The sequence below is a fragment of the Struthio camelus genome, chromosome Z (genome assembly GCF_040807025.1).
Source record: "Struthio camelus isolate bStrCam1 chromosome Z, bStrCam1.hap1, whole genome shotgun sequence".
Taxonomy (NCBI): Eukaryota; Metazoa; Chordata; class Aves; order Struthioniformes; family Struthionidae; genus Struthio; species Struthio camelus.
Window position 1 is genome coordinate 71,509,281 of NC_090982.1, and position 22,981 is coordinate 71,532,261.

The following is a 22,981-nucleotide window of genomic DNA, read 5'->3' on the forward strand; positions in this document are numbered from 1 at the left end:
ATTTATATTAAAATGTAATCGAATAGACTGTGAGGAAAAGGTGTGAGGGAGTATGACAGCTGAAGACTAAAGAAAGTGCAGTGCGAATGTCCTTAAAAATATATATCAGGGTATACAAGCAGGATCACTATGATAAATAGCCAAAGGACTACATATTGATCTGAAATGACAATGAAATTTAACTCAGAAAACTGTAGACCTGGTGTATTAGAAAGCATTACTAAAGAGAGTGGGATATTCTTCAGCTCACTACCCCATCTCTGAGTCTTCAAAAAAAAGAGCTTTAGGAAAAGGAATGACTACATCAATGTTCTAAGCAATCCATCAGAAAGGGCTGACTGGCACCTGATATCCTCCTTAGATTTTACCATGTGCTGGTGTGTACATCTGGATGGATGAAATACAGTCCTAGTAATACTAGGATCTCAGTTCACCAAATTATTGAGGTGTATACCAGAAAGCTGAGTATTTGCATGCTCTCAAGAGTCATTCTGCTGAATCAGAGAGTAAATTACTATAGGTAGGCAAAATTAAGTATGTGATATTCACCTAAAAACTTCTGGAAACTGCTTACCAGTGCGGATAGAATAGGCTTTAATCATTTATTAGGTTATAAAAGTTTGTTTTAAAATAGCATGCCTAAAATGAGCTTTACTGCTTATTTCTGAAAGTAACAGAAATAATCCTGCAAGCTTTGCAGTGTTACATGTTCCTGCTAGGCGCCAGTATAATATCTTTAAAAGTATAACCATAGACAGTGACCTCCGAGGTTTGGATTGATTATCTTATATAAGCAAGATAAATAATCTTGTGCAGCATCAGTTTTTTTTATTTTAGTCACAGAATGCTGTGTTTGATTTTTGACTAAAGGTGAGGTGACCTGCACAACTGCATTCTCTTCCAGAGTTTCACAAGAAAGATCACTGTTTATCTCAATGACCACAGATCAGGGGATCACACGATAAAAGATGAAGAACATTTACATTTTAAATAGCACTGTGAAATAGGTCAGTGGTCACCCAGTGGATTTGATGCCCGTTATACCATAAGGAGATGTTTCACATTCTGATGTGTTTGTCCTCTTGGAGACTCAGGATCAGTGAACCGCACAGTTTTGCTTAGATCAGCAAATACATAGGATTTGGATGTGGTCTGTCCTGCAGAACTGAAAGTAGTGGGATCTCACTTAAAGAGACAGAAATGCATAAATTATAATCTAATAGAATTCTTAAAAATGATTAAAAAGGTTGCTAGATTATTTTCCTTATAAAGCAGTCAGTAAGACCTTCTTCTAATATTTGCAGTCAATTGAAGACGACGCTTTGATTCCAGTGACCATGGGATCCGATAGCCAATAGAGTGTAATATCAATACTCAGTGCTCACACAACATAGCCTGCATGACTTATATATGAGTAATATTCAGCCTTATGGGTTATGAATACTTCTTTTCTCCATATTCTGAAATGACAATAAAGAATCTCTAGTGCTATCCGAGATACTAGTTGTTCAACAAGCATTTCTGTATAGGTAGTCTCAAATCAGTATCATCTTTCAAAACAACATCATAGATGCAATCACTCACTGCAAGTGTGAGTATCCAAGTCTTCATCTGCACAATGAATGGACCTACACATTTTAAAGACAGTACTATATAAGATTCTTTAGTATGATTAACACTGGATGTCCCAATTTTTGACCTGTTAGAAAGCTTTCATAGATTAAAACTCAAGCTGTGTATTTAACATGTGAACTCCAAAAGTCAGAATAGAATTTTAATGAATGTTTTCTCCCTAAGACTTTTTTCCACAATCCTACAGATACTGCTAGAATTCCACTACTGCTATTTCTATTTTCTCTTACAATTTTCTTCTATAATTGTATGCTCCGTATTTTTCCTCCTCCTGTTTCCATGTGGTAGGCAAAGATATTCCGTGACTCAAACAGTATTAGCAATTGAATAAACTTTTGAGTGTAGAGAGAAAAACAGAGAGATGGTAACAGTCACATTTCTTAGCAGCAGAAAAAGCGTTTGTGTAGCATTCACTGGCATAGCTGAGCATATGTTCTGCATGGTTCTTTAGTCATCTGCTTGGAGTGGGCAGCAGTGTTGAGGAAAAGACAATCTGGCTCTGTTAATGAAAAAAGTATCTCTATAAAGTGGAGTTGATTAGTATAAGAGTAAACTGTTCAGTGAATTAGAAACTGAAAAACAAAGTATTGTGTGACTAGCACTGAAAAATAAAAAACTGCTTTTTCTGTTTGAGCAGCTCAGATATTTATGTTATATGAAACACAAATATGGTAAAGTTTGTAGTACTTTAATAGTTGAAGACAGAATGCAGGCAATATAAAATATTTTAAACTAAATATATCTGGAAAATTTGCCAAGTTACACCTTATTTAGTTTCCTCTCAAGTATAATACTACCTCCTTTTAAAGTATGCCTGCAGTTCAGTATAAGAATACACCAACCAGCTTTAAAAGAGATAGCACAGGCAACAGAAGAGGTCTAAATCTGTTAGCGCATAGCTAATTTACTCCATTTCTCACTTGAATGCCTCGACTCACATGGAGCTCCATGATGCTGCTACTACATTTTTTCATATAAACAAGCTCAACTTTGTAGCTAGCTTGACTACCTCTGTACTTTTCTGCGGGCTCTAGGGCTGGCATACTCCTTATACAGATCTGAAATGGCAGGTGACTGAGCAAATAAAGTGAAGATCCAATTCAGCAGTGTTACTATGTTCTTTCTTACCTTTTCTCTCACCAGACATCAGGCTCCTGGCATTTTGTCTGACAAAAATAATAACAACATAATTACATTGCAATGGAACTAACACCTCCTTCTTTTATTAAGGCTGTCCAACAGCAAAAGCCATTCGAATTACTTAAGAAAAAAACAGAAACTTTGTCAGCTACACAAAACCACAGATTTTAAAATGCATTTTATTCCTATGCCAGGAATCTGCCTTGGGCCAAACCTTAGCAGATGAACAAAACAGTTCAGATATTTTTGTAAAAACGGTTACACGAAACAAAGTGTATTTTCCTGTATCCAACTGTAGTATTATTTTTTTTTTAGAATGACCATAACATCCAAGATTTGAAGTAAAATTTAACATTTACTGAAGTCTTTTGGGCAAGAAATAAGCTCTAGCCTTTCTTCCAAAAACGTATTCAAGATCTTCCAGTGTATAAATTCTGAAAAAGTGAAGAAATTTGAATCCAGAAGCAGGAATGGAATCCATTGATTTCACTGCTCTCCTGTTGCCAGCAAATATTTATGAAACCTATTAGCAAAATTTCTCTCCTCCATATTGCCAGTTTTCAAAGTACCTAAGAGTACAAAGTACATAAATCAATCATTCCCAAACAGATGATCAACAACGAAGTGTTAGTAGTAAAAATAAGTTTTCCAGATATTTGCTCATCTGTACTTTGATCTTAGGCAATTTATGAAATTTGTACACAGATGAATAAACTCATGTCCACACTAACATATCTCTTATAATGCAGAAGATAAAAAGCCTAGACAACTTAGACATATTTTAAAGTGATTTTGTTTATAGAAGGTGGCACAGCATATTTTAAAGAATTATGGACTGCTTACTGTGATTTTCAGAAGCCACGGCTCTTGCAAATTGCATGACGTTTTGGGAAACTCATCTCATGCAATCACGGACAAGCCTATCAGTGACATGTAGAATTAAAACTTTCTATGAAGTGTTCAATACTTAGAAGAATGAAACTCTGAATATAGAATATAAATTACAACATGATTTACTACTTGAATGGTTCAATGCATAGAAGGGATCCATCAAAGATCTCCAATAATTTTTAGATTGAAAAAGACACTGCTAGTTAGCACTTTGTGAACTTTGCTATTTATGTTATACAGAAAGTGTTCAAATACAGCAGTCTGAAATGGTGGTATAAAACTAAAAGAAATGTTAGTGAATAGCCAATAAAAATGAAGATATAGATTACAAATCCATCCAATTTACTGAAAATAGAGAATCTAAGAATAAAACGTATCAAGACACTAACTCACAGAACATTAAACAGGAAGCAAAGTGCAGAGAGCGTACTACCAGATCGCCTACAAGAGGATAAAACAGAGCCACGATTCTCATTTGATTGAAATATTCAGCCTCATCACGCATGTAATTATGCTATAGTAAAACCCCTGACCTTTTGTAGACACAAAGTGAGAAGAACACAAAAAGAATCTATTACAGGTCCTGCCCAGAGACTTTATTTCTTAAAGACAAGAAAAAAGGCGAGCCATAAAACAAGTTTAGAACATAAGAGCTAATCAGCAAGATTATTTATATCCACTGCAACTTGCCACCTAGTGTGTAGAGACAGCTACCAAAATATTCCAATAAAAGCAAGTTTTAGATATAGAGCTTTCAAGATCATCTTTCTGTCGCTACTACTAACCAGTTTCAAGTCGTATTAGTCTCCTGCATATCAGGTTTGAATTTCCAGCTTGAAATATCTATGAACATCTCTGAAATTCTATGTCTTTCTTAGAAAAGAAATTGAGATAATGTTGTATCATTTAAGATCAGCATCACCTGCCCTCTTTAGTACACTACTGCCAGGCAAGACTGTTGCACTTTTGAACAAGTAAGCACAACAGGAGAATTTAAAGCCAGATACGTGTTTTTCCTATGTTTACCTTTGATTGCTGCACATGGCATGTATTTTCCCACAAGTTTTCAAAAAATCTTTGAGGATACTCTTGGCCTTCAGCTTATGCTCCTTCTATTGCAAGTAGTATCATGCCATACCCATTTTTGAAAAAAAATCACATCTTTCATTGACAGCTATATTTCTCTGAATACATTTTTTTTTTTAAATAATCTTGCTTCTAGTGATGCTCAAACCTTACCTGCTAGAACTGATAAAGCTCTTTTCAGGTCCTAAAGAAGATGCTTTTGTAATATTTTTCCACATTTTTTTCAGTTAAGGTTTGAACACAACTATACATTCTTCCTTATTTTCCCCTTTTCTCTGTGTTGCATCACCCTGTTTTCAAAAGAAGGTTGTTCATTGTTGAAGGATCTGCCCTCTCTTTTCCCTACCAAAAAACAAAAATGCTTTTGTCATAAAAAGGCCTCTGAGTTTTGCTAAAATAGGTAAAATATTATAGAAATATTGCCCGTGTTATGTTTTTTTTTCCTGTTGATCTTTGAGTTCAGCTCTTCCATTACTCACACAGATGAACAGACATTTATATATGCACAATGATCTTCACTGTTCTGTGTGCCAAACACACACCGTTCCATGCTTTCGTGTATCACAGGCACAAGTGACCAGTTGGCTGTACAAATCCATTCACAAGTGTTCGTATCTCTCTAACTTCTACTCAAGGTAGCGTCAGTAATTTCTAACTTGACTGAAAGGCACTTTGCAAAATACAGTCCTTTAAAAATATTTTATTCTGAAATAAAAGGATACATAAATAGTAAAGGAAGGAAATACCAAAAGTGCCTTCATTTACTGAAGCTTTATGGATACTTATTTTACCGTATTACTGAGGATAGCTACTACTGTACATCCTTTATTGCCCATAAAAATGTTACAAATTTTTACACAATTTTTTACCTACTTCCATCTTAAAATTACAAGGTCTTCATGTCTTTCTCTGGTATTACTTAGAGACAATATTTATAATAGTCTTTCCATTAATTCTCCACAGTTGCCACCAATGCTTCAGCAATACTGTGGTTACAAGTACACTGAAAACCGCTGCCAGCATTAAATTTTGAATTCCTCTGAGCTGGCTTAAAGGATATAGTGGTTAAGAACCTCCTTACGCTTCATGTTTCTAATGCTCCCACTACAACAGCCCTGGGGAACTGACTAACTTAAATCATTCAGTTCAGAAAGTCATTTTTTTCTGTCTAGTATCCCTTCTCCAGGGGACCTGAACCTGTTACAGATGTACCACGGACCCCTACAGCTCTGTGGAGTCTTGTGCATAGGACTCCAACATGCAAAGGATTCACATCCAATAGTTCATTTACAGAGCACCGCAAAGGTCGTCAATGCGCCCCCTCCCGTCACAAGTTTTACCGGCCATACGGCCATCTGTCATCAGCTGACATAGTTGTCAGTTGACTATTGCGAAGTTGATGTGAAGCTGTGCCTTTGACATCGGCTGTCCAGCCACCTAATTTCAGGGTTTTATATTAAAGGTCATATGTCTTTTCCCCCTACAGTGGCTTAAGGAAAGAAAAGAGCAGCTACTTCAGTTCTCAATTTCCTGATGCTAACTGATTTAGATCATAATTTGATTCTTATTTCTCTTTAATAAAAGGACACTGCTTAGCCTAGTAGAGGTATGATTCTATTGTGCCAGTTTCAGCTTCCTCAGTGTTTGCTAGCACAACTGGAAAGGAGAAAAATCATCTTAAATAGAGGCGATATTTCTTTATAATCACTAATTCATCTGCTTTTTCAGTAGGAGAAGTCAAAGAGCACGGGAGTCTGCTTCCTAACCTAAGCATCCAGTGCCTGTGCTGGCAGTACTTTCTTCCAAGTATTTATATTAATTACGTAGCTTTACATTTGTTCAGCTGCGCATGTTGCACTTTTTGCTTCTGACAGTTGTGATAGCTATTCACCTTCCCTGCACTAGAGACTGCCTTTAGCTGCAAGGAAGTTGCTAGTGTGAACTGAGGAACAGAAAGTCTAGCAGCAAAAACTGGGACGATTCTTCCTGAGTTGTGTCTTCAATGTCACATTTAGCCTGCATCTCCAAGGCAGTGAAATCAATAGGGAATATGCTGTGTGTTCTTCTAATTACACGTATTAGTAATTGAAGTGTGCCTGCCACTAGCACAGCTATGAGTAATACTAAGTACCTCAAAAAAATATAGAGAGAGAGACAGATATATAACCAGGTTTCTCAAAGAAAGCAAGTCATGTAGTAGGAATAGCTCTCGATTAGGGCTAGGTGGAATTTCTGGATTTGTTTTTAGTTGTTGGTAAAACTGAAGATTTAGAAGTTCTGAAAAATTGAAAAGTGTTATGCAGTCACACTGGTCTCCTCAAAGCACCCATTAAGAATAAAAAGCTTTCCACATTTTGAATTTTAAAAAATATTCTGAAAAGCTTTAAAAATCAATGTAGATTTAAATCACTGTTTTGAAAGTCTTCAGTTATTTTTTTCACTGTTGGCTTAATAGTTGAAATTTTTCTTAAATTTCAATAAATTGAAGGTCTTGCTTTTCAGGAAATCTTCCTGCAACGTAGAAGCGTCTCTGACAGGCCAACCTTTTTACAAGCACTTGGCAACCATCAGCTTTCAAGATTTTAGAATATTCCTTATAAGAAAGAGTCCAAAATATGTCCAAAGCAGTATATTTTACTTTATGAACATTATATGGAAGACAGATATTTGCTCTGCAAGACATTGCTCTGTGTAAGGAACTGAATATAAAATATAACTTATGCATACTCTTTGCAGTGTAAGTACACTGCTAGTCTCTACATCCATTAAAATATGATGGTTAAGTGATGGATCTTAAGTACTTAAATTAAGTCAATCAACACACAAGAGTAGCCTGCAGAATTAAAAGTGACAGCTATTAAAACCTTAACTAATGAACTTAAAAGTCAGCAGCAGGACACTTTCCAGCCATCTCAAAAAGCACCTTAACAATTCTGTTAACCTGAGCAAAGTTAGGATGCAAAGATAAACAAGATTGTTGATTTCTGAGAAATAAGACCTAGAGAAAGAAAATATTTAAAAGACAATGTAGTATCTGTCATAATATGCACACATCACAGCCAAATATTTGACAATATATACTTAGTTATTCTGTTTTATGCTCATAGTCACACGCTATTAAAATATACTACTGTAAAAAGCATTTATTTGGTCCTGAAAGTTTCAAAAGAAAGAAGATTAAAATCACAAGAACTTGATTCTGTGGAAGGATTATACTATTACGCAGTAACATTATATGCAACAGGAGGAAAAAGCTATTGTTAATGTGAAGTTGCACTCCAGAAGAATTAAAGGTATTTACATTTTTAGAGAAATAGTATATATTTTCACATATTACACAGAAGGAATTAGAGAAGCCTGAAAATACCTGCTGCCCAACATAGTATTTACCAGTCTGAAGAGTGTCATGTGACCTGTCACAGGTGTATGCACTGATTTTAGAACTGTTCATAGGATTAGGCCTTGGATTAAATAGGGTATCATGTTACATATAGAAATTATTCAGAAACATCTACGTATTTGTTGTGTCAAATTTTACTTTTTTCAAACCTATAAAATCATAACACAAATATTATTTTAAACAAAGATAAAATTAACATGGAATCCACTTACATATGAACTAATTGAAAAAAACAACGATTTTTATCATATTAAAAATTCAAAGGGCACTGTTGAAGCCATTTAGCTGGTCAGTTGAACATTTGTCAGGAAGTGATTTCTTAATGATTTCTAAAGCACTGCAAGTATCTGAAAATGCATAAGGTAGTTAAATTTAATAAACAATTACCATACACCAACTACTACAAAAATTCAGTTAGAATTTATTTTCCATCTTTTACTCTGATTTCATGGCAGTGTGGTCTCTAGAAAGATTGGGTAAAGATGTGGCAGGTTATTAAACAGGTAACAAACAGCAGCATTAAAATATTGCTCTTCAAAAAACAGAAGCATTCAGAGCACACAAATATTCTACCAAATTTAAAAGTGATTTACCTAAGTAAGAGACGTATCAGAGAGCTGGCAGCATTTTCTGTGCTTTAATTTCACCCTTAATTAAAGGGCGAAATTAGGTGAAAAGGGTGAAATTCCCATGTCCCAGGGTCTGGGACATGGGAAACAGTATAACCTTCCTGCCTCACCTTATCAGTTTTTGTTCTGAAGCACTACACTTAGCTGCTGCAGTAGGGCTTCTACTGCATTCAGCACTGGGCTAGAGGTGAATGTCAAGACTTTCTGAGAGGTGAAAGACTGCTGTGACTTTCGGTAAATAAAAGAGCTTGTAGTTCTGTAGTGTTATTGTAACTGAGAAGACCACCGAGTAGATACCAGTTCACGATAATTATTTTTTCTTCAGTACGAGAGTTTCCTGCTACCCAGTAGATCATCCATAGGAAGACTATACTTCTGTTTATATGTGCCACCGTGTGTTCATATCTGTACACAGAAGCATGTCCTGAACCCCAGATCATGTTTCAGAATCATTTCGTATTCATCCTGGTTTTGATGTAGGCATCTTCTTCAGAAGTTCTACAGAACATACACCACTGCTTAGATTTCCTTTTAGATTTCGCTCTTAACTGTCTGCGAGAGAACCATTTCCCACAAATCTTGGCCCTGGAAAACCTCAGAGCACTGCTTTTGGGAACAGGCAACAGGGAAGGGGCTCTTTTTCATACTTTGCTGCAGATTTGGGTCTCAATTAATTGGGTAGGCAATTCGAAATCTCAGAGGTTCAGCACATCTGCTCATGATGATCTTTACAAAAAATACTGAATAAGTCACTGTAGTCATATTTACTTCAGCATTCACTGTGAATGATTCAGAATGGACAACAGGGCAAAAAACACATAAATATGTGCACAGATACCATGCAACATTCATGCCTCCTTCAGTAAGTGCACACACTTTGTGCTAGTTTTCGTCAAGAGCTACTAATGATTACCAAAGTATGATTATTCCATTTTCATAAATACTATGCAACATTTCTGTAAAATTTATTGGCAAACATTTGTTGCTAGTAAATGCACATGACTGAATATTCATGGAAAATAACATAAGCAGGGTGGGTTCATATCAAAATGATTTTATTGCAAACTTCAAGATATGCAAAATGCCACACATTATGAATTTGGATTAATCCTCAGTTTATCTTGCACAGCTACTGCTATTATTGTAAAAATTATCTTGCTAATCCAGCTTCAGGGTTTGACTTGATGGTGATCTCCAGCTGAGAAATAATCTTAAATAAATAACTTAATAGGGCATGCAACTAAACCTTGAGAGACAATATCTTTGTTCTGCAGCTAGGCACATCTTACCGTATGGTCCCATGTAAGTCCTCTTACTTCTCTGTGTCCCAGTTTCCTCACTGAAAAAGCCACATGTGCTTCAAGACCTTTGGTGCTATTTTTTTCAGCTCTACAGCTGAACTGTACTGGATCTATTCAGGTAAACCCCAAATATATAGTACGAGATAACAGGAGAAGAAGGGGGACTGTATTTACCACAGACGCAGTGAACAAAAAAGTTACTACACTTGGCAGAAGAGAAGAAAATCCATTTGGGGGTTTATATATTTAATATTAGAGTTTTATAGTGCTATCAACCACTGGCACTAATGGAGTTATAATAGTTTGATGGAGTCCAGTAAGTAATCAAAATAATTCAGTACAAAAACGTGAAAGAATCTACTACATTTTTAGTAGTGATCCAGTAATATAGGCACAGAAAAGAGGTATTAAAGAAAAATGTTATTTTTCTTGTTCTGCTACCACTAATTTCTTGGAAATAGTTTATCAGTTTTTCTCAGTTTTTCAGTGTCTCTTCTAACATAGAATCACAAATAAAATCAAAATCAAGTAAATAAAATCAAAACTTTAGCTATACCTTTAGCTAAAGTGAGACTGACCTTTCTGCCACACAAAGGGTCTTCAGAACTGGGTGGGGACACCCACACAGGGTGGGTTCTTCAGAACTATTCACACATGCAATGCTCCATTACTTGTCTTTCATGTGTCTTCTATCTATAAAGCCCAAATTCTATCATCTAAACTAACATGTTACCCTGAGCTGTAGGAAAGGTCAATTTTCTGCTCTACAAAAAAAATTAAGTTATTCTGACATGGAGAGGAATCCATTATCTTACAAAAAAACTACAGATTATGAAAATTCTCTATCACATCCTTCTGATCTCAGGATTATGGTTAAAAATTGTAAGATGCTTAGATGTTAAGGCAATTGAGACCATGAAAATTGCAAGACCTGAATATACACAAATAAGTATACACTTATTTTAGGCAGAAAAAAAAAATCTGAGATTTGATCACAGGAAGTACATAATATCAACATTTCAGTTTTAGAAAGAAACTTGTACCTGTGTAGTTTATATATATGATGTATATGAGAAGCATACAGAGAATGTGTTACATATGTTGAAGGTTATTTTCTCTTATTCACATGTTCTCTAAAATTATAGGACATTCTGATGTAATAAACCACCTTCTGATAAATATAATGCCACCAAAGGAAACAAAATATTGCCAGATTCTTGCAGTGTAAAAAGATGGGGCAACTAGGCAGGAGTATTCATTCTGGTAGCTGTGCAGTCCATGCTAAGTAAGGACAGATAAACATTGACAAAATGAGACATTAAATACAAGCAAAAGCAAAATTTCAAAAAATAAGAAACTGCATGTTCTTTTTGCGTACAATTTTCATGACCCAGCAATGGAGGACTGCCACTCCTAATACTAGCCACTTTTCCTCCAATTAAAAGGATGTACATCAGAATCTCCTTACTGTAACAGTAAACATCTCCATTTCAACACTCTGGATTTACTCCACTGCAAGACTATTTCTCCTGTGCATGACTAGTTGTTTAGCATATGCTGGGAGAGACCATTCTGGTCAAGAGCTGTGTGCAAAAGACCTCTGAAATGATGAGCAAAGAGGAAAATTCCTTCTCTTAGAAAGAAAAGTTAACGTTGCAAAGTACTCATGACTGAAGTGTGGGAACTGTCACAGTGGTAAACTGTGCAACTAAGCAGAAGAACATAGTATGATGTAGCCCTTTTATCCCTGGCCTTTGTGGGTTTTTGTCTATCGTGATGTGAGCTAATTCTTTCACAAAGCTGTAAAAAAATAATAATTTCTTACTTTTTAATTATCATTTGGTGGCAGGCATTGGATGAGGGAAGGAGGCAGACAACATCTAGGGATAAACCAGTAAGAGGGTTTTGTCTATTAGCAGCTGTGAATGAGCCATCAGCAGCTCACGCTCTTCACTGTTTTAGGATAAAAATCACACAGAAAAGTATCACTCCAGATAACGAAGGTTTATGTATGTCAGCCCTCAACCAATCATGCTGCAAGCACGTACCTTCCTATGCAGGTCCATGCCCAGCCCCCATAAATCCATCCCAGTGTGTCTACACTCACCATCCTCTTCCACATTAACATCACGTTAATGTTAAGATCTTCCACTTTTGACAACGCACGCTATCAACACCTGAACCTATCAGGTCTGAGCACGCTAAGCATAAACAGTCTGTTACAGCTGCAATTGCTGATAGAAGTCCCTAAATCTAGTACTGAAACACAGTTCCCCAGTGCACCAGATTTGTACTGGTAGACCCATTTCTCTGTGAAGTCTTGTTTAAACAGAGGCATCAGATAACAATGAAGTGACAAAGAACATTGAAAATACAGGAGCCAAGCTTTACTAATTTTTTCTGAATATATTTTAACAGGCAAAACGAAAAGTGTAAAAATGTGTAAAAAACGAAACGGTCAAACTTAACTGGACCCCGAGACGTACACATATGCTTTAATACATACCTTCATACTTATGCTGGTTTATTTATAGATACTGTTATAATTCCTGCCATACCATCTGTGGACATTGATTCTCCTCCATTCTACAAGCCAAAAAAACTCATCACTGTTAGGGTTAAGTATCTACATCTTCCACTTTTCAGAGCAGAGACTAAAACCCTCTCCTTTGCTCACCGCTTGCAAACAGTTTTTTACCAGTGCTGCCCTCCACTGGAGAATGGGAAATACCTGATGCCTTCTCAGATGTCACCTCACTCCGTAACTCCCCCAAAATTATACACTAGCATTTGTGTACACCTCTGGAATCTGCATATTTTTCCAACCTCTCTTCCAGATGTCCCCAAGATTCTTTGTGTAGAGATGCCCAAAACAATACAAATCCTATTTCCGTTGAGTTTAATCTCATAGTATTTGGGAGCTAGCGATACCTCCTGCCTCCTGTCCACCAGGCCTTGCTCTGCCACGTATCTCCTGGAGGCCTCCTCGCCGTAACTCACACTCTTGGATTTGAGGTGGAAAGAGCTGAATGGGGACTCCTGATCCCTGTTTGCACAAAAACAACAACAAAAAAATCACCTCTTGGCATATGCACACAGCTTACTGTATGCACACGTGTACATCTACCATTTCATGCCTACAACTAAATGAGTTGCAGGTAGGCACATCTTGGTCGCAACGCAGCGCGCCAGCCCCCGACCGCGCTCTCCCAGGAGGAGCTGCAGCCCTGCACGTTCGGTCGGACGCACAAAAGCCTACGTGCCACACGCTTACACACTTTCGCACTCTGCAGCGCGTCTTCAGTCAGCGTAACATTCACGGCAACAGCCGCTCAGTGGTAGTTAAATACTATCTCACCAGAGTGAACTATTTTGTGTGTGAAAACATATGTCAGTCAAATCCGGCCTTCTTTCCTCCCGCCCCCTCTTCCCTCCTTCCCCGCGCACCACAAGCACCGCAGAGCAAAGGGCTGGTTCTGATTTCATTTTCAGTGGTATATATGCAAAATACCTCCGCTATCTTCAGCGCTGTCACTGGGCTACAGGCAGACCCCCGCTTCTTGCTCTCTTCCAGCCAGGCTGCAATCTTATTTCGTGCCAAGACTCGGCGAGCACAGACTGTGCGCGAAGGCCCGGCCACGCAGCCCCCTCCGGAGTTTCCTCTCGGGCCGTTACTGCCCACTCGGGGTCGCGAGGCAAGTGACCACCCAGCCTCCTGCCTTCTTTCCGCCCGAGCCTAACACGGGCTCACCCACTTACTTCGCTTCTGTCGGAAAACCGTCCGACCCTGCGGGCGCTGCCCCCCGCGCCCGCGGCCAGGGCCAGGGCCAGGGCCAGGGCAGCCGCTCCCGCCGCCATGTGGCGAGGCCCCCGCCTGACCCAGCCGCCATGTGGCGGCGCCGCCACCCCGCCGCGCCCGCTGCCCCGAGCCTCGCGCCAACGCCCGCCGCCGCCGCGGAAGGCAGAGCCGCCCGCTGCCGCTGCCACCGCCCCGCCCCGCCCCGCCCCGCTCCCCGCCGCCGGGCGCCTCAGCCCCTCAAGGACTCCGGGGCGCTCAATGTCAGGCGGCGCGGCCGCCGGCAGGGGGCGGGCGAGGGGCAGCGGTGCCAGCCCTGCGCGGGAGCGCGGCTCAGTGTCGGCGGCGCTGGCCATGCCGGGCGGCGCGGCGGCGCGGAGCTGAGCCCAGCGCGGCCGAGCCGAGCCGCGCCGATCCGCGCCGCTGAAGGGCACCGGCGGGGCGAGGGTCCCCCGCGCTTCCCCGCGGCCGGGGCGCGCCCGCCCCGCAGCATGGAGGCTGGGAAGCGCAGCTCCTCTCCCAGCAGCCGGGACGATGGCAGCGCTAACGCCTTCCCAGCCAAGCCGGCGGAGAAAGCCCAGAGCAGCCCCGGCGGCGGGGGCAGCGGCGGCGTGAAGGAGCATGGCAACTCGGTGTGCTTCAAAGTGGACGGTGGTGGGGCGGAGGAGCCGGTGGTGGGTTTCGAGGATGCCGAGGGTCCCCGGCGGCAGTACGGCTTCATGCAGCGGCAGTTCACCTCCATGCTGCAGCCCGGGGTCAACAAATTCTCCCTCCGCATGTTCGGGAGCCAGAAGGCGGTGGAGAAGGAGCAGGAAAGGGTTAAAACTGCGGGGTTCTGGATCATACACCCCTACAGCGACTTCAGGTGAGTGCGGGGCTCCGCCGCCCGCCTTCCGCGGCCGCGCTGCGCGGCTGCCCGCACCGCCGTCCGGCCCCGGCGGGGGCAGCGGGGCGGCCGCGGCCCGCCCCGGCCTCGCCCCGAGAAACTTGGGCGCAAGACGGCGCTGCCGGTGGCGCCGCGGCTGCCGGCCGGGGCCCCTCGTCCGTGGCTTCGGGGCGGCTGGCGGCGGCAGGCGCGCCCGCCCGCGAGGGCGAGCCTGGCTTCGCGCTGTCGCCGCAGCGCCCCGCCGGCCGGCTTCGCGGCTCAAACTTTGCCTCTCGCCCTTCCCGTCCCCGTCTGTGCTGTGGGGCTGGGACCTCCCGGAGGGGGCGGGGGGGGGGGGCTACCCCGGTCTCCGCGGGGCCGACGCAGTAGGCGTGGGGCAGAGCTCCGCGCGGTAGGCGGGGGGGGGAAGGGGTCCGCCGGGCCGGTCACTCGGGCAAGAAGCGGTTGGGGTGTCCCGGGAGGCGGGCGGCGACCCCCGGGCTGGGCCCGGCCCGGCCCGACGCGGCGCGGCGCGGCGCTCTCCAGCGTGCTGCTGCTGGCGGCGTCGCCGGCCGCGCCGCCCCCGAGGGCCCCGCGCGGGCCGCGCCGCGCCGCCGGCCGAGCCGAGCCGCTCACCTGCGCCCGGTCCCGCGGGGCCGCCGCGCCCGTCGGGTCGGTGAGGCGGTGGGAGACGCACGGGCAGAGGCCCCGGGAGCCGCCGGCGGAGCGGGGGTGGCGCGGGCCAAGCGTGGGCGAGCTCGTGGCGCTGCGCTCGTGCGCCGTGGCGCCAGCAGAAAGCTTAGTGTCACGTTCGGTTGGACACGCTCCTGGACACCGAGTAGTTATTTATGATTGACTTAGGATAACATCAGGGAAGCACTTTTTTTTTTTTTTTGTCAGAGTTTAAGTAAAATAACTTTAGCCAAAGTAGAGCTGTGTACGAAGCTGTGTTTTTTTTTTTTTTATTGCAAATAAACCAGTAAATGTCATGCTAAATTAGATTATTACTTTCACGACGAGCTGGATGTATGTAAAACTGGAATAGTCTCATGAGAGGCAGTGCAAGGAAATTCCCAAGGAGAGAGGTTTCCGTTTAAAAATGTATTTTAAACGAAGAGTTATTTCACTTCACTGTGTGTGTGAACTTTGTAAATTGAATGCTCTCTGTGATATTTACTGAAGAAATTTCAGTGTTAAGCATATTTGCTCAACGGATTCAATTGAGCAGTCTACATATATGTGATAAAAAATGAATCAGATTGGAGACCATTTTAAAAAAAGAAAATCCAGAACATTCAATAGTTACATGGATCTTTTAAGAAAAAGTAGGTTAAAGAGAACCTGTTTCAGAAAGAAATGAAAGGAAATACTTTTAAAGCCTGAGTTTCTTTGGGACTGTTCAGAGTGAGGTGTTACGCAGCGAGTTGTGCTAGCACCTTGCAGTCAAGCCTGAGAGCTGTACAGCTACTAGTACAGAGTAGGGCAGGCACTCAATTATGACTCAAAATCATGCTTCAAATCCCTGCTTTTTCCTAGCTCCCTAGAGGCAATAAACTGTACTAGTTCTTTTCCTGGAGTACCTTTTCCCCCTTGCATGCCAGCTCAGCTGCACTAGCAGGTGCATTAAGGGGGAGAGAGCCAAGAGTCCACCCCCTCCCTTTCTGCCAGCAGGAGAGGGGAACTAGCAGGTCACATCTGGTGTGTGGCTAGCATGCGTAGGGGATTAGGGGTGTCTGATAGCCTCTGACTTTCCTGCCCATGTACATGAGTAACTTTATTCATGTGAGGATTCCATTAAAATGAATGAGATTATTCTTGTGAGTTAATTCACTGTTTTCATTGTAAGCTTAGATTCTGAGCGCAGTACACAACAGAACAATATTTCAGGCAATATGAGATTATGAATCATATTTTGAGCCATGTAACTTTTAAAGCTGATATATAAAATAGGTGATAAAAGTATTGATTCTGTTTTGTTACACAAATATCTTCTAATTCTATCCTAATTCCTCCTGTGGGAAGGTTTACAGATCATAGCTTATGTTTATTTATTTTTCAGTAGAAGTAAATGACACTCTGCAGGTCTAAGGTCTGCCTATTCTTAAATTAACTGTATTTTGTGGGTTTGCTTAATGTATTTTTCTTTTAATTAGTTTTTTTTTTTTTGAAGAATAAAGATGAAGCTCACAGTTTCTCATTGGTCTTGATCCAGGCCTGATCCAGAGACTATTTTTTGCCATTAGGACTGTTTCAGTGAGAAATGCAAGACACTTATGTTGTTTCTCCTGAAACAATTTTAATTGTATAATAGAATTACCCTTTTTGGGTAGAAGTATTTATAGAAACAGAGGAATTCATAATATATAGTTTATTCATCTTCTGGTATACCAGAGTAAATACATATATAAGGTTGGAGTTGTTCTCATTTATTTTTGCACGTAATCTTGTAATGATGCAATGTTTGCGTGTAGATAAGCTGTAAAGATTCCAAAGAGGTATTCTAGCTTCACCAGTATTTTAATAACACCAAGGGTAAGAATTACATTTACTATCAAAACAACAACAAAAAGGTAAAAAGCTGAATATTTTACAGTATCCAAATGGGAACAGTAAGGGTAAGTTTGTAAATGTAACTATTATTAGGGTATTTATAGCACATGTGAAAACTGACATCACCATCAATTCTGAGTAGATGTACACTTAGGAGAATATTGGGTTAACCAAGTAAGGTATGAGAAAATTCTGATATAGATTCTTGTAGAATTTAATTTATCTTCCTGTTTTTCTAGTCCTGAATACTTACCTGCTGAATAGGTTGAATACTTTGATGCATTGGGTTACATTAATCGACCACATTCACTCATGGTTTGTATGAAATTTTGTATGTTAATCTACGCACTGAAAAACATTTTGGTGTGTAGTTTGAGGAAAGGGTGCTCCTTCTTATAGTTTTTCACCCTGCTTTCTTTTTTGGTATGAACAGAAGAGTGGAAAAATGTGTGTATAAACTCAGTATTCCATGAATTGGTTGATAACATCCTTACTGGTTTCGATATCTAGTTTTATGATTCTTCGGTCTGTTTCTGCTTCAGAGAAGAATTTGCTTTTTGTCAGATACATATATCCTTGGAGAAATAAATTCCATAAGCATTACATATTTTTTCCATAAGAGGACTATTTCGTTCCTGGTTGTCCTTTACCAATCTTCTGAGGTTAACGTCCAATCTGAAAACTTTTATTGTTTTTGATGTGCATTAGGTGCTCAGCTTACATAACAGAGCTCTGTTTATCTCTTCACAGCTGTGATTACTGAGTCTATAAACTTTGACAAGAATTCCTTGTAACTGTATGACTCACAAAAGTGAATTTATCATAAGAGTTTTGTTTAGAGTTTGCTGAAGTCCTGCATGCTTTCTGTGAGATACCAAGTGCCTTCAGCTGGATCCACTCACAAGTATAAGAACAACCGCACAAGGAAGCGTTACAGAACTGGCCCCTTGGTCTCGCAGCCACAAAATGAAAACAGCAGAAAGACGATGAGACCGCCAAGTAACTGCAAATGATTCTTCTGCTTTCATACGTGTTTCAGTCATTTTGTAGCAGACCGATGATGGGCCTGGGGTTTGGGTGACATGTATGTTCTTGCTTTCTAAGTATGAGTGAAACTGTATGTGCCTGATTTGTCAAGTGAACACCTGCCAATTAATTACTCGGTATCCTTAGACACATCACTAGTTCCACTAACTTTCAGTGGTCTCGTTTATGTGTGTCTGGACTATTGGGTCCAGCCCTATGGCATCTCCCTCCCTGCCTGCCTGCGAGTACATGGATAAACTCGCGTTTCCGTAGAAATCTTGTGTTTATACCGCATCAATCAGGTCATCTGTAGTATGTGATCTAAAAAGAAAACAGAGATGTTACCTCCAAAGACACAAGAGAGAGGCACTTTTTAAAGAGAGAGAGCAATCTGAGAAAGAAGAATTGGGAATAAAACATGTGTAAAGAAATGTAGCCTTTACGCTCTGATGGTTACAGATGGTCTTTAATTTGATGTTTGGGAACAGACTTTATGTGAAAGTGGTGACAAAAGAATTTAACTGGTTTCAAGATGAAGTAAAATAAGACTATGAAATGCAGTTGTCTGACAGTGGTGGATAAGAAGGTGCAATGCAGGTGATACTAGAAGTCTTTCCTATACAGAACATTACAAAGCATGAACTGCTTTGCAACAGTAACAATAATCTATTGCCATTTTATATTGAGAGAATCGCTCTGGGTAACTTCTTATGTTTGAAGAGCATAGTGATAACAAAAGTATAAATAGAGCTAATTTTAAAACTTGAACAGAAATGTTTGGAGTATAGTCAATAGTAAAGCTGTGCCAGATTTAAAACTTGAATACCATGCATCTTAAAAAACATATTTTATATGCATTTTAGGATTATATAAACCTTTATCGATACTCTACTTATTATACCTATAGTTTAAATTTTAAGAAGCTTAGGGTAAGCACTCTGTCCCTCTCTTATCACGTCTGTAATGTCTCAGTTGAAGCTAATGAGATTTATCTTTTTGTGAGCTGTTACATACTTAAGTTTACACAGAATAGTAGAGTTTGAAAGTAATTCTATTTGTGATTAGAATGAAATTTATTATATCATATTTTATATAATTTATATAGCTATAGGAATGTAAAATTAAGTATATAAGTCATGTTGTTTTATATTAAATAGTTCAGTTACAAATTGGTGTCGTTTTATAGTGCATACAATATGTCACTGGTAGTGTAGGTGTCTGAAATATCTGTAGTTTTGAATCCGGAAGGTAGTGATCTCAAAGTCTTGTTACATATTCAGGATTTGTGATAAGGTTCTCTTCCAGTATTCATACTTTTGAATTATTTCTAACATACTGATTATCAGGCATTTATAGCTATACTGTATCCATTCTTTGCACAAACCAATTTATTTTTATGACTGTGAAGCACGTTTTAGCTAGGGCTGTCCTTCATATATCTTTTTTTAAGTACTCTTGTGACAACAACCACTTTTATTTGTATTCAAATGCCCTGAAGCATAAAATGACAAATTTGTACCATTAATCTATCTTAATTCATTTTTAATATCAGAAAATTCATTCTGACAATTAGTTCTATTACATTTTATATTAGTTCTCCAGGTAAAACACAACTCCCATAAAGGTAAGCATTTTAAAGTAAATTGGACAGCAACAAAATGTTTTACTGAAAATGCTTTGATGTGGAAGATGGGCCAGAAGAGCATTAGATCCTTTTCATCTCGTTTCTATAATTTTTAATACTGCATAATGCCTTATGATTGTCTGCCACTGCTTGATTTGTTATGAAATCTAGTTGCCCGAAGCTAGCTACTGGCAGTTCTTTTTGTACCAGTTGTAAGCATGGATGTGTGAAAATGGATATTTAGATGCGTATGATGTGCTTCGAGGGCCATGAGGATCCTGTATTCTTGTCCCCTGTGTGATTTTCTTCCAGAACTGCAAAGGAAATCCTGCTGAGTCCATGCGAGGTCAGTGCAGGAGCCACTTACCTTCTGGGCCTCCACAGATTATGGGAAGGAGTATGCCTTTATTTGTGTAAAGAAAGCAATTCATTTTATTAATAAGTATCCTTCTATCTCTAGATAATATAGAATTAGAATGCATGGCTTGAGCTTGCATATCTGTCTGATATTTCACAGATTTTATTGTGTCTGCTTTAATCATGGAATAACAGTCCAACAAACTAGTCTTTTACGGAGTTCATGTACGCAAAGTAATATTTACAGCAGAGAAAGCTCAGTAAGCTTAACTCAAATAAATAACTTCCCAGTTCTCTGGTGACCTTTTAGTTTAACTTGGAATGTTCTGAACATCACCTGCAGCACCTGTGAATAAGTACACAAGACACACTATTTTTCTGCAGGGTGCTTGCTTTAGAAGAGTCAATTTCTTTACAATCTAAATAAAGGCAAATGTGTGTGTCATTGCTTTGGGTCATGTTTAAAAAAAAAAAAAAAAAAGAAAAAAACAGCAAACCATAATGAAATGTCATAGAAATCCTATGATTAATTTAAAAGATGATGGAGAAGGGTTTATATTTGAGTCTTCAAACTTTCACCCAGGATGCTCAATAACATCAGACTCCCTTTCAGTTTTCTGATTTTGTTTTGACAATGGTGGGGAAAAAACTGCTTAATTATTATTATCTAGACATGTACTTACTGAAATTTAGACTTCATAACAGCAGCATCATACTTAGGCTCATGGGGAAAAAGTACTAATTCTGTTAGTCACATTGTTTTAGCAGGATTAAACATTTTTGAATGTTTACTGTCAGTTTATTTTTTAGCTAATCAAGTGATATAATTAGGTCAGTGCAAGGATGTTTTATTTTAGGTTTCTTGGACATGAGTATATGAAGGGAACTATATATTAGAATATGATGTAAAAGTATGGCATAGTAAAAAAAAAGTCTGGATCTAGGATTTTGTTTGGGGTTTTGGTGTTTAAAAAGCTGCATAAAATAAACACAGTGTTTGGAGTTGCTTAGCTTTTTAAAAATATGAAGTCTTATTTAAATTTGGGTAGCTCAGTTTCTGATTATTCAGTCTAGGGTAGATTTTTCGAGGTACCCAGAAACAGAGACCTATGAAATAAGTCCCTTAAAAAGTATGAATCTTTATTTCAGTTTACCTAAGATAGGTGACATTGTAAAATCTAATTAAACTTTGTCAGTTTATTTTGAGAGGCTTGATTTGAAGGTACTGTAAGACAAAATAATATTTTTAGAGAGGATGGTATGATATGAAATTCAGTAGACAAACTTACTTCCTTTGATTGTAAATAGCAGTATCCATTCTCATCCGTGCTTTCACTCAGCAGAATGCTTGAGAGCCTTCTGTGTCAACATATAATTTTGAGAGAGAAGAAACTCTTAACCTACTTTACAATGTTTAATTTTTAACCTGACAGTACCGTTCTCATTAATTGCTTGAAAGTCCTTTAGCTGTCTATTCCCTGATTCTTTCCCAGAGGCATGATTTAATTTTAAAAATCATAGTATATTCAGCTCTAATTATTGGATGGCTCATTCTAGACACATAGCAAGGCATGTTAATGACCAAAAAATGTATCAGCTGGAGTCAATGTCAGTACTACCTCAAGGACACTGTCATTTAGCTTCCATAAAATCTCTCTTAATATCTTTTAATCTGATGATAGTCAGATTCAGGCAAGCTGCATGATATTTTGATAGTCTTTTCTATTACTGCCTTGGTTAGCAATGCAACTGGAACGAGGCTGGAGTAAACTTATGTTCAGAAAATGTTCACTTGATTATCAAAGAAGTGCAATCTGTTCCCACTGTAAGACCACCATAAGACTAAAAGATTGTTCTTATTTATGCCAGTGAAATTCCCACAATTAGAGTTACAGCGTGTAGCTAAGAACAGAATTTCGTTCTTGTGTTAACTTCTGTTCTCCTTATGAGGATGTCTTATCTAATGAATCGTGTTATTTAACAAATAATCTAATGTGCTACTGGAATTTAGCATACTGCTGATATATTAACAAATATTAAAATCCTAAAGAAACATCATAATAAGAATAAGATTTTTTTGAAATAAATAAGATATTTCATTGTCAGCTGAAAAAGCACAGGTTCCTTTATGCTCACAGTCATAGCTAGTTTAATATATAAAATGAGTTGAGTCTCACACTATCAGGAATAAATCTTTTTTGAAATGATGTAATTTAAAATAACCAATCAAAAAAAAAAAAGAGTCAAAACTTTTTTTAATATTTTATTATTTTTTAATCCAATTCTTTAGTCTAAATCTACTGAAGCTTATGCCTATGCTAAACTTTGAGGATGTGAAGAGCCCTATGAAAATAAAACATGCCCACAGCATTCATGAATTTGAGGATCAGATCTCCCAATTCTATACACAGCATGTGCTGGTTACCTCCAGACTTTTTTCTCCTGTCAGCAAAGTATTAAAGTATTAAAAGCATTAATGCTTCCTTGGCTAGTTGTGTAGTATCTTGCAGTACCTTATCAGATCCTCAAGGAAGCAGCTTTTTGTGGCATGACTGCAGCACTGGAAAGTGTTATTTTGATATGATCTGAACTTTGAGCAAGTCTGTAAATCACAGTAAATTTAGGGGAATATTTCATAGGATCTAAATGTTAAGTGATTGTTCTAACTTGCTCTGGATCAAAGC

The 22,981-nt window shown here is 39.4% G+C and overlaps 1 protein-coding gene across 2 annotated transcripts in view; it reads left to right on the forward strand.

Moving 5' to 3' along the window:
* The first annotated feature begins 14,289 nt into the window (after window positions 1-14,289).
* Window positions 14,290-22,981, forward strand: part of LOC138064728 (potassium/sodium hyperpolarization-activated cyclic nucleotide-gated channel 1) — a 218,478-nt gene continuing 209,786 nt past the window's right edge. For both annotated transcript variants that reach the window (XM_068928537.1, XM_068928538.1), the window contains exon 1: window positions 14,290-14,740. In XM_068928537.1, coding sequence (XP_068784638.1) covers window positions 14,367-14,740 — 374 coding nt within the window. In that variant the 5' untranslated portion in view covers window positions 14,290-14,366. The remainder of the gene's footprint in view (window positions 14,741-22,981) is intronic.